The sequence below is a fragment of the Terrapene carolina genome, unplaced genomic scaffold, assembly GCF_002925995.2.
Source record: "Terrapene carolina triunguis isolate 2854851 unplaced genomic scaffold, T_m_triunguis-2.0 Scaffold68, whole genome shotgun sequence".
In the NCBI taxonomy this organism is placed as follows: Eukaryota; Metazoa; Chordata; order Testudines; family Emydidae; genus Terrapene; species Terrapene triunguis.
Genome location: NW_020664419.1, coordinates 49,718,815 through 49,731,605, shown reverse-complemented (window position 1 = coordinate 49,731,605; position 12,791 = coordinate 49,718,815). Strand labels below are relative to the sequence as shown.

Below are 12,791 nucleotides of genomic sequence, written 5' to 3'. Positions count from 1 at the left end.
TCTGGCATTTCCTAACTTGGAAGGGCTTTATTTTGTAATTTAAATTGCTTTCTATTAATATAATGTTTTAAATGTATTTTATAGAAGATAAGGTATAAAATTGCAGCCTTAACGTTAGTTTATGAACTATATCATGGAGCTAAACAGCAAAGTAACAAATTTATCTCTGAGATATTTATTTGACGTCTATAGAGTTACACCAGGGATGAATTTGGCCAAATAGATCTATTTTTAATGTAGCTTGAATTGGTCTTTGTTACAGTACATTTCTTGTGCTCTGTTTTACTTTTTTCTATATTACAGTGTTCCAGGAGCTGTGAGAGAGGCATAAGAACGAGAGAAGCTTTTTGTATGAACAACTTTGGTCGTCGGCTAGCTGATAGAGAATGCCATGAGCTTCCAAGGATTGTAACACAGAACTGTAATGAGTTTTTATGTCCAAACTGGGCTACTAGTGATTGGAGTGAGGTAACACTAATCACGCAAAACTTCAGGCTCCTTTGATATTATTATACTACTTTTAAAATTACTTTAAATGTAAGCAGTACTTTTTAAATGTTCACAGTTTTGGTATTACTAGTTATTTTCATTGTAAATTAAATATAGCATATTCTAATGCTACAATTTTGCAAAGCTCTCCAGATAGCTTGCTTGATGTCTTGTAATTCAGTTTTTCCCGGAAATGTCATTGGAAGACTGTGAGGGTTCTTACAGGGATTTTATCTAATATCTTACCACTAATTTTTCTGAAGTAATACAAACTAAGAAGTCAAGCAAAGCACATTATTGTCTATATTTTCATGTAGATTATACTGGCTTTCTCTGAATTGTGAATGGGCTAAGCATGTTTCCTCTGGAAGTTATGACATATGTTTTTTCATAATTTATGATAAGTATACATTTTATAATACTTTAATATTAATGAGTAAATGAACTCTAATTTGTATTCACATTTTTATAGCTGGGGAAATGTTTATAGATCATTGGACTGGTATATCCTTGAACTGGGAACTGGTTAGAAAGCAAGAAAATAAAGAATTGGTTGTATTAAACTATAAAAATGTTTTTGTGATTAGCTGTATATTAACTGAAGTCCAACAAATGACTGGAAAAGGTGAATCTATAAATTTATATTTCATACTTTTTATCAGCTGACAAATGTAATGTTATCACTATGTAGTGTCCTGTGACATGTGGGAAGGGAATGAGGCATCGACAAGTATGGTGTCACCTGAATGATGAAAAACTGAGAGAGAACTTCTGTAATCCAAACTCTAGACCAGAATCAGTAAGATCATGTGAACTTCATGAATGTGCATCTTGGCAAGTAGGACCATGGGGATCAGTGAGTACATAAGCATTTTTGCTTTTTTCATCTATTCCAGACTTTTGAATGATCATGCAACAGCAAAGTTTTAAAATATTTTCTGTTGGAATATAATTGCTAAGGTTGTAAGATTCTGTCACACCTCAGCATGTTTTACGTGTGGTGAGTAAAAAGTGTTGCTAACCCAAAATTAATGAAAGTAGATGCAATTCCCAGAGCAGTCATATTGGTGGTAAATGTCCAGCCAGTCATTTCTAGACAAATCTGCTCTTTTAGGGGCATCCTTGATTTAAAATATAAGACTATATATGCCAAGCTAATGATACTGTTAAGAATCTCCAGCTGCTTAATATGACATATAATCTTTAGGAAAAATGCTCATCTTATTTATTTTAATTAAAATAAGTGTATTTACAATTCAGCAGTGTGTGCTTTGTTTCTAAAGGCATATATCTGGTATACATCTGATATACTGCAAAATTCCAAAATAGGATGTATTCGTTTGAAAGAGGGATATTTCTAGTAAAGTAGTTGAAAAATAGTTCAGAAGAAGGGTCCTTAATTTGATAGAGTCCCATCTGAATAATCAAGCCAGCATTGTTTTCAGGTTATTCAGAAGAAGTCTCTGATATTCAGTGAGAACTTGTAACTAGGGAGCTGGACAGCATATGATAATATTTCTTTTACCTGTGAGATGCAGAGACCTTGCAGAGAAGAGGCCTATAAGCACATTCTAAAACTATACTTTTCACTTCTGTAGAACTTTTAATCTATCTAATCTCTCTCCATCGAAGGCGGAATTCCTCAAATTTAGTGTAGTGCTGGGAGTCTGCGGAACAATTGCTAATGATCTGTCACCAGTACTGGCTTCTCTTCATTTCCAGCTGCTAAATTGCATATTTTAATGCATATTTTAATCTCATTTTAGAGCTAAAAATCCATTAAATACTTTCATAATATTACTTTTCCATGTAAGTAATTGCTATACTTGGCATTTCTGATACAACACCTACAAGAAATTTGCCAAATAAGAAATCCGTGTAATAACAACAAAACAAAACTCTCCATCCTCATTACTCCAAATTCCATGCATTGGCATCTACTCATAAACTGCAATTTTTACTGCCAACTTCTGATTTAACAACAATATGTGCTGTGGCACCTTATAGACTAACAGACATATTGGAGCATGAGCTTTCGTGGGTGAATACCCACTTCGTCGGATGCGAAGTGGGTATTCACCCACGAAAGCTCATGCTCCAATACGTCTGTTTGTCTATAAGGTGCCACAGGACTCTTTGCTGCTTTTACAGATCCAGTCTAACATGGCTACCCCTCTGATACTTAACAATATGTGCATATTTCTTAGAATACAGGATTTTTTCTGATAACGTAAGAGTCCTGAATGAGTATATAAAATGAAGAAGGGTCATTAACATTAACTTTGAGCAAAAGAACAGCTTTCATAGCATCTACACCAGTGGTGGGCAACCTGCAGCCCGCGGGCCGCACGTGTAATCCGCGCCGCTTCCCGCAGCTCCCATTGGCCGGAAACGGCGAACCGTAGCCACTGGGAGCTGTGGAAGGCGGTGCCTGCGGACGGTCAATGTAAACAAACTGTCTCACGGCCCGCCAGCAGATTACCCTGACGGGCTGCGTGCAGCCTGCAGGCCGCAGGTTGCACACCACAGATCTACACTGATTTGACTTTTCACTTCATTCCCTACAATGTTTATCACACTGGAAGCTTGTTTCACTGGACTGTTTGATCCTAGTAACAGAAAGTTAATTCTGCTTGGTGTACAATGCATCTTAAACAAAAATTTTGAAGCTATAAAAACCCAAATGTTTTGATATGATACTGAGGTAATTTCTTGGGACACTATATGAAAAACCACAACGTATGGTCACTCTGCTTAAGGCCAGCATAGCCAGCCCTGGAAGATTCCTGTGAGGTATGCTTGGGGTAGCATATCTCCATTGTGGCTTTTAAATGACCAGGACATCCCTGTGTCTTGCAATCTCTGCGTGCTGTAGTGGCCTCTGGAGCTGTTGGCTGCCTGTGTAAATTGGAGCATCCTGAGGGCTGGTCTGATTTATGTCTGGAGCAATCTGAAGCCTGGATGTTATCAGGATTAGAGAAGCACAAAGGGTGTTTTTGCATATTCTTCTAATACAGCTGTTTTTCTTTTTTGTCCTAGAGAGAGAGGTTGGGGTTGGATGGTTGAGGTTTGATATCCAGTGGGATATGAAAGGGGCACTTCCTGTGACTTGAGCAATGTTTGGAGGGGTCATGATTGTGGATAAAGATGATTATCAGGGAAATAAATGTATTTGCATTAACCATAGTTGTTAAACATTTTTGAAGGCTAATAAGCAGAGTAAAGAGAGCAGGCGAATTGCTGTACAATGAGAGTCTGATTTTCAGAGTTTTAGACATGCAGTTCCCTGAAAGTAGATTAAATAATGCTAATTGTGCATAAAATGGCAAGTTATGTATAACTTTTCATTCGTAGATATGTTTAATACAATTATTGGTATGGTAATTAAACATGTAAATTAGCTCCTGTGCAGTAGTTATTCAGAATTATTATTCAATATTAAAGTTATTCCACCTGTTAAATTATCATTAGAATATTTTTAGAGAGAGAATAAATTTAAATTTAAAAAAGGACTGTGCAAAAAAAATATTTCTAGATTATTATGTTCCTGTTCTTGTTACATGGATGTTGTTTAAAAGTAGAAATTGTATCAACATTTTAAAATGATGACCAAGTTTTAAACTATTTGAAGCAATTAAAATTTTTGTCTTTGACAGTGTGCTGTGACATGTGGACGTGGATACCAAATGCGTGCAGTCAAATGTGTGACTGGCACTTATGGAGTTATTTTAGAGGATGACAGAGAGTGCAATGCTGGTACCCGCCCTAGAGACAGTCAAGTAAGTCAAACAAATGCACTTCAAGCAAACAATTATTTGTTTTTTTATTTAAATAAACCCAATTATATAAATGTAGCCTCATTGCCATGGGGGCGGGGGGCTTCAGAGAAGTATTTCCCAGTAGCCTAGAGGCTGGGAATATTATACTGAAACTAAGTGTCCATATTGTGTACTTCAAATCTGGATAGTGGAGGCTGAGCAAGAGAAGAGGCGTTATGGGGCAGGAGCGTGACTGACATTCCTGGACAGCCAACCACTCCCTGAATAGCCTGCACATGCCTGGGACTGCCCAGACTTTTGCAGACAGTCAAAAGAACCTTTGATTAATACTAAAACGCTCCAGTGCCTGGAGCAATATGCATAGGCTGACCACATGCAGGCTGGGGGCAGACTCTGTTGTGGGATTCTGATCATGTTTAGTTAATAGTGGGGTGATATGACTACTTGAGGGAGGAATCTCTGAGGTTAATATATTTTAGTTGTATAATCCGGTATAACTTGGTTCCCTGCCCTTTCCTTTTATTCTGGATTCCTATCCTTCCCTTTCTTTTAATTTAATCCTATCATTTCCCCTAATAAAGTGTTTGTTTGTTATAATCAATTGATCTTTGATTCCTTTTAATAATATAATGCAAATGTTCTGGAGTCCATAGGGGTTGTGTATTCATAGGTACATCCAGCCACTGGGTGGAGGAACCACATATTAAGTACCCGGTACAGCTCCAGAACACCAGCAAGCTCCTAGGGCTGAGTCCAATCATCAGCCCAAGGAACACAAAGAACACAGGGCCCATTGATTGTAACTTTGGTGAAAGAGTTATTTAAGAGGAAGCAGCGAGTGAATTTGACTGCTGTTGGGGATCAGGCTGCTCCAGAAGAGGAGTACTTAAACAAGCCTTGCAAATGTATAAGCATGTAATAATTGATTGAAATGTGGAAATAAAGCTGCTGCTTCAAGTGATTGTCCCCACAGATTCAACTGTTGGTGCACATGCACTACATACACAGGAGATCAGATTCTTCTGAATAGCAGTGTCTGCGGAGGCCATGCCTGTGCCCTGTAGCTGAGGGCATAAAGGACAGGGCAGCCACAACTCATACTCGGTTTCTTCTTATCGCCCGTGGTTGTGAGATAGATCGTGTCTGCCTTCCTTCGTCTGAGCAAGTTAGCTGATACAGTTCTATAGGTTGGAGTAGTTACTGCTAGTTACTTCATTATTAATTCATTGTTAATTCATTATTAGCCTTAAATAAGTTGTTTTTGCCCATAGGCTCAAAATAAACAAAACAAAAATCTGCAGGTTAAGGACTGCGAAGAGATAGGTTTTCCCCCTCCCCTCTGTACAAGAGTCATTGGAGCAGGAGGACTAGATCCTGGGTCTCCCACCTCCCAGGAGAATGCCCTACCCACCAACTATGGAGTTATTCTCCTTCTCTCTTTCAGGCCCAATGACTATTTAATAATTTATCCAAATTGCAACAGTTTCAGCAGGAGAATTGAAGGAAACCTGCACCAGAATATCCCATAGGCTTGTGGTTAGGGCACTTACCTGAGAGGTAGCAACTCCTTATTCAAATCGTGTCTCATCAGGCAGAGTGTGGACTTGAGCTGGTGGTCTCCCACATCCTGTGTGATTACCCTCACAGCTAGGCTAAAAATTATAATGAAGCTCCTCCTCCTTCTCCTGGCTGTTTTGTATGGAGTTAGGTGGCCTGTGAGCATGCCTACCAGATCGAGCCCCATGGATGAGTTAGCGCCTATCTTCCCCTAGTTCGTGGATCACACTGTGGCTTAGGCACCCAGATGCCAATAAGGCAGAGAAATAGGCACCTAGGGAACTTGTACTGCAAAAACTTAGGCAGCAGCTGAATGGGGGTTTTGAGAATACTAATGGTTCCTAAATCTGGTACTTAGGCCCCTAAGTCCCTTTATGAATCTATCCTCAAAAGTGGAATCTGTGTGGACAATATATCTTGAAAAACCATAATAACTATGGGGTAAAAACTGTTCTTTTAAACACCATTGAATAAGGCTATGGAAAAGTAGAGAACAGTATTACTGAAAAATAGTGTTACCATAATATAATGGTGATTTGCTTTGCTTTTTGCAGTTCTGAAAAATGTGTTTAAAGTTTACATTATCTTTTTTGCACAGGACTGTGAAATGCCTCCTTGTCCAGAAATCACAAAATTATGGACAACATCGCTTCCTGTCATAGGGAAGGTGACTCAGTGGAGATATGGATCATGGACCCCAGTATGTAATATATTACAGTGGGCATAATTATATAGTTCAGAAAGTTCCCATTCTGTCCCATTTTTCAGTGCTTAGAACTTAAATTTTATCTTTTGGTCTGAAAAGATGAACTTTTGGGGGTTGTTTGTGAAAAAGTGATTCACCAGTTTTTAAGCATTGGGAGAGTGAAAATATAAATTTTTTCCCATTATAAAACGATTATTGATGCCTTTGGTTTAAACAGCTGTACTGTTGAATAGTGGTGGGGTTAAAGTTGTAATTTTGCATGTAAATAAACTTCATTGAAAAGAAGTGTCTTTGAGTACTCTGTTAAAATTTGGCTTTGATTTATCTGAGATATGAACATTTGAAAAGATGCACTGATCCTGTATATTTTTTGTAAGTTCATAAGGTGTATAACTGAGACATGCATGCATGTCTAATTTAGGTGTGTAGTGCAAAGTGTACTGAAATTGAGACCGGATTGAGATAATGCCTACTCAAAATGCCTTTGACACAATTTATGGACAGTTTTTGAGATATGAACACATCAGGGAGGGCTTGATAGATTTATGCTGGTGTCAAAAACAGAGTAATGATGTTATAAATCAGGCCCTAAATATACTTTATCATTATGTCAATAAAATTAGTCTCAATAAAATAATTGAAAAGTATAGGAAGATGCTACCTATAGGCATCTAAACTGTAGAAAATAATAATAATAATTACGTGATAATGCAATCATATATTTTGAAGACTACATCTTAACATGTACACTCATGTGAAACATTTAAGGTTGCACATCCAAACCCCATAGCCGTTCTGTGAGCCATGCATGTCAGGCCAATCCAGCAGTACTCCACCCCTCATTCCCCGAAAGCAGAGCTGCATTAGAGCCACACTGTCAGGGCTTCCCCACTAGCAGTTGTTCCCAAGACTTCACCTTAAAGGGAGCTATTCACCATGGAGAGAGGCCAAGAAAGGTGATACAGGCTGAGACAAATACACATCTTGGGTTACTTGAAGAGTTACTCTGGATTTATATCAGTATAATTGAGGTTGGAATCTGGCTCTGTGTTTAATTTATGGATTAAAACCTATATTAAATCATGTTAGTACTAAATATGCTTACGTTTGCAAGTTAATTTTGGATTTTTTGATCTAATAAAATATGATCAACATATATTGTTCTGCTTCATAGTGCTCTGCATCTTGTGGAAAAGGTAACCGTGCTCGCTATGTGAGTTGTAGGGATGCTCATGGTGGAGTTGCTGATGAATCACTCTGTACACACTTACCCAGACCAGCTGAGATTTCAAACTGTTTTAGTCCATGTGGAGAGTGGCAAGCTGGAAATTGGTCACCCGTAAGTATTGATTTTATTGTTGTTGTTGCATATTTGTATTAGTTAGTGCCCAAAGGCTCTGATTAGAATTGGGTCTTCATTGTGCTAAGTGCTGTGTAGAGGTGTATGAAGAGACTGTCTGTGCCCTGAAAAAATTAATTATACTTTTATTAATTTCAAAAGTAAATATGAATATCTTTAGTTATTGTTTTTTGATGTTATGTTGTATCACAAGTGTTGGGTTAATTTTTGGTCAGTGCACAGTTACATGTGATAATGGAATAACAACAAGACAAGTTGTCTGTGTCAACTACCACCAACAAATTGATGAGAATTACTGTGATCCCGAAAGCCGTCCTTCCAACGAGCAAGAGTGTAACATGCCTCCATGCCTGCCAATTTATCGTCATATTCCTAAAATACATGACCATCCAAGCCATTTTCCAGAACTAGATTACCCTCCAATACACAGGGGCCATCACCCACAAGATAATGTAAATCAATGGAGCCATCCTTCTGTAGGAGGAAACCAGTGGAGAACAGGACCATGGGGAGCAGTAAGCAAACTACTAAAATGTATTTACTATGTTCATCATTCTGCATGCATTAGAGTTTTCTTTTTTAACATTTCTGAAAATGATGTTGTAGTACAGTACCTATTTGGTAAGCTTAAATATACATTTTTATTTTAAAAGCAATATTTGAATATGTTTAATCAAAAACAATTTATTTTGATTTTTAAAATGTAGAATGTTTAGAACCTTTACAACATTGTTTTTTTGGGGTTTTTAATTTATAGTTCAGTGCCAATTTCCAAATTTCTTATTTTCAAATTCATTTAAGCAATATATTGTACATTGCAGTGCCTGCACAACTAACAAAGATGTATATTTACCTTTTGTTTTACTAGTGCTCTAGTACTTGTGCAGGTGGATTCCAACGTCGTGTTGTAGTGTGTCAAGATGTGGATGGAATAAGTGCTAGTCATTGTGATGAGGCAACAAAGCCCCCAGAGTCAAGGCACTGTGATTCTGGACCCTGTCCACGATGGAACTATGGGAACTGGGGAGAAGTAAGATTATTTCACAATTTTTTTAAAAAAATTGTGAACCTTTTGAGCATTTTTTTAAAAAAGGTAAAATAATTATTTACCTATGTATGCAAGAGAAAATCTTTTTTACTAGTCTAAAAAGGATCAAACATTTTCAAACTCAAACAGTTTTTATCTACCACTGTCTTCACAATGAATAAGCCATTTATTTGTTCAATGATTAATCCAGCCTTTGTGATATAGATTGCCTATAAAAGGGCGTGTTGTTTCTGTTGATTTCTGGCATCTGGTCACCATATCTATAAGCAGTAGACCAGTGCGGACTTGCTAGTGGTTATAGCTTTGTCATGCTGCCTGACACATGGCAATTATTCATTAGTCTAATTAGGAGTTGTAAAATTTCCTTAATTCAATGCTCCACTCTAGTAGTGTCTTGAACCAGGAGAGATTTAAGATTATTTTCTTTTCTAAAAAGATGATTTGGGTGGGATAAGGGTTTACTCCAAAAATCATTGTCTAACATAGTGGTTCTCAAACTTCTGAATTGGTGACCCCTTTCACACAGCAAGCCTCTGAGTGCGACCCCCCTTATAAATTAAAAACACATTTTTTATATTTAACTCTATTATAAATGCTGGAGGAAAAGCAGGGTTTGGGGGTGGAGGCTGACGGCTCGCGACCCCCCACATAATAACCTCGCAACTCCTTGAGGGATCACGACCCCCAGTTTGAGAACTCCTGGTCTAACAGCCACCATAAGAAAATACAAGAAGGTGAAATAAAAGATTAATAGATTGTAAAGCCAGAAGGAACCTCGTGATCATCTAGTCTGGCCGACTGTATATCCTGGGCCATAGGACTTCCTTGAATAATCTCCTATTTGAACTAGAGCATATCTTTTAGAAAAAACATCCTATCTTCATTTAAAAATGTCCAGTGATAGAGAATCCATCACGACCCTTCGTAAATTGTTCCAATGGTTAATTATCCTCGCTGTTAAAAACGTGCACCTTGTTTTTAGTCTTAATTTGTCTAGTTTCAATTTCCAGGCATTGGATCTGGTTATACCTTTTTCTGATAAACTAAAGAGCCCTCTATTATCAAATTTCTGTTCCTCAAGTAGCTACTTATAGACTGTAATCAAGTCAACCCTTAATCTTCTCTTTGTTAAGATAAACAGATTGAGCTCTTTGATTCACTATAAAACATGTTTTCCAATCTTTTAATCATTCATGTTGCTCTTCTCTAAACCCTCTCCAATTTGTCAAAATCTTTCTTGAATTGTGTACACCAGAACTGGACATAGTATTCCACTACCAGCTGCACTAGTGCCAAATACAGAGTTAATATAACCTCTCTACTTCTACTTGATATTCTCTGTTTATACATCCAAGGATTGGGTTAGCCCTTTTGACCACAGGTCATTTTCAGAGTCATTGCTTCCCAGGAGAGAATCCCCCATTTTGTAAGAATGACCTACATTCTTTGTGCTTAGATGTAGGATTTTACATTTGGCCATATTAAAATGCATATCATTTGCTTGCACACAGCTTATCAAGTGATCCAGATCACTCTGTAACAGTGACCTATCCTCTTCATTATTTACTGCTCCCCCAATCTTTGTGCCATCTGCAAACTTTATCACTAGTGATTTTCTTTTCTTCCATGTTGCTCATAGAAATGTTAAATACACCTCTACCCCGATATAACGCGACCCAATATAACACGAATTCGGCTATAATGTGGTAAAGCAGTGCTCGGGGGGGGCTGCGCACTCTGGCGGATCAAAGCAAGTTCGATATAACGCGGTTTCACCTATAACGCGGTAAGACTATTTGGCTCCCGAGGATAGCGTTGTATCGGGGTAGAGGTGTAGCATAGGACCAGATCCTTGCAGGACCCCAATAGAAACACATCAGCTTGATAATAATTGCCCAGTTACAGTTGTATTTTGAAACCTGGCAGTTAGCCAGTTTTTAATCATTTAATATGTCAATTTTTAATGTTTGCATTGTTCTAGTTTCTTAAAGTATTGTGTGGTACCAAATCAAATGCCTTACAGAAGTCTATAATACATCAGGACTACAACCTTATCAATCAGACTTGTAATCTCATCAAAAAATGACATCAAGTTAGTTTGAAATTATCTATTTTCCATAAACCCATGTTGATTGGCATTAATTATATTACCCTACTTTCATTCTTTATTTATCAAGTACTGTATAAGCCAGTCCATTTTTTTTGCCTGGGATGGATGTGAGGATGACAGCCCTGTACCATTCTTTCCATCCTTTGGAACTTCCTCAGTTTTCCAAGACTTATTGAAAATCAGTATTAATAGTCCAGAGAGCTCTTCAGGCAGCTCTTTTAAAACTCTTGTATGCAAGTTATCTGGATTTGCTGATTTTAAAATGTTTAGCTTTAATATCTGCTTTCTAACATCCTTCTGAGTTACTGTTGGATTGGAAAGTATTAAATCATCATCATATGAAATGATTACATTACAAGGCTTTTTCCCAAATACAGAACGGAAATATTTTGGAATACTTCTGCGTTTTCTGCATTATCATTGATAATTCTACCATTTCTGTCTAGTAATGGCTAAGTATCATTATTAGAATCCCTTTTGTTTCTAATATATTTAAAAAAAAACCCTCCTTCTTATAGTCCCTAACTCTTCTGGCTATGAAGTTCTCCTTGTGTCCGTTTGCTTCCCTCGTCAATCATTCCCTTTTTTCTGTTTAAATTCTTTCTCCCAACTGATTTGTCTCATAATTATTTTCAGCTTTGTAAAATTGGCTTTATTAAAGCACCAAGTACATGTATTACCCGTCTGGACTTTATTCTGCTTTCACATTGTAAATGTGATCAAGGCCTGGTCTACACTAGGCGTTTATGTCGAATTTAGCGCCGTTACATCGAATTAACCCTGCACCCGTCCACACCACGAAGCTATTTAGTTCGACACAGAGCTCTCTTAAATTCGACTTCTGTACTCCTCCCCAACGAGAGGAGTAGCGCTAAATTCGAAATGGCCATATCGAATTAGGCTAGGTGTGGATGGAAATCGACGCTAATAGCTCCGGGAGCTATCCCACAGTGCACCACTCTGTTGATGCTCTGGACAGCAGTCCGAGCTCGGATGCTCTGACCAGCCACACAGGAAAAGCCCCGGGAAAATTTGAATTCCTTTTCCTGTCTGGGCAGTTTGAATCTCATTTCCTGTTTGGACATCGTGGCGAGCTCAGCAGCACTGGCAACGATGCAGAGCTCTCCAGCAGAGATGGCCATGCAATCTAATAGAAAGAGGGCCCCAGCATGGACTGATCGGGAAGTCTTGGATCTCATCGCTGTGTGGGGCGATGAGTCCGTGCTTTCAGAGCTGCGCTCCAAAAGAAGGAATGCGAAGATCTACGAGAAGATCTCTAAAGCCATGGCAGAGAGAGGATACAGCCGGGATGCAACGCAGTGCCGCGTGAAAATCAAGGAGCTGAGACAAGGCTACCAAAAAACCAAAGAGGCAAAAGGACGCTCCAGATCCCAGCCCCACACATCCCGTTTCTACGAGGCACTGCATTCCATCCTGGGTGCGGCCGCCACCACTACCCCACCCGTGACAGTGGACTCTGAGGATGGGATATTGTCCGCGGCCGGTTCCTCGGACGTGTTAGCGGACGGGGAAGATGAGGAAGGAGATGAGGAGGACGAGGCAGTCGACAGCGCTTGCACCGCTGATGTCCCCGACAGCCAGGAGCTCTTCATCACCCTTACCGAGATCCCCTACCAACCGTCCCCAGCCGTTAGCCCGGACACAGAATCAGGGGAAGGATCAAGCAGTAAGTGCTTTAAACATCTAAACATTTATTTTTAACAGAACTGGAATATTTATAA

The 12,791-nt window shown here is 38.6% G+C and overlaps 1 protein-coding gene across 1 annotated transcript in view; it reads left to right on the top strand.

The window, feature by feature from the left end:
• ADAMTS20 (ADAM metallopeptidase with thrombospondin type 1 motif 20) overlaps positions 1 to 12,791 on the top strand; it is a 199,093-nt gene that overhangs the window by 116,868 nt on the left and 69,434 nt on the right. The window contains exons 21-27 of the mRNA XM_026648760.1: positions 304 to 468; positions 1,181 to 1,345; positions 4,146 to 4,268; positions 6,424 to 6,525; positions 7,706 to 7,870; positions 8,107 to 8,406; positions 8,760 to 8,921. Coding sequence (XP_026504545.1) covers positions 304 to 468; positions 1,181 to 1,345; positions 4,146 to 4,268; positions 6,424 to 6,525; positions 7,706 to 7,870; positions 8,107 to 8,406; positions 8,760 to 8,921 — 1,182 coding nt within the window. The remainder of the gene's footprint in view (positions 1 to 303; positions 469 to 1,180; positions 1,346 to 4,145; positions 4,269 to 6,423; positions 6,526 to 7,705; positions 7,871 to 8,106; positions 8,407 to 8,759; positions 8,922 to 12,791) is intronic.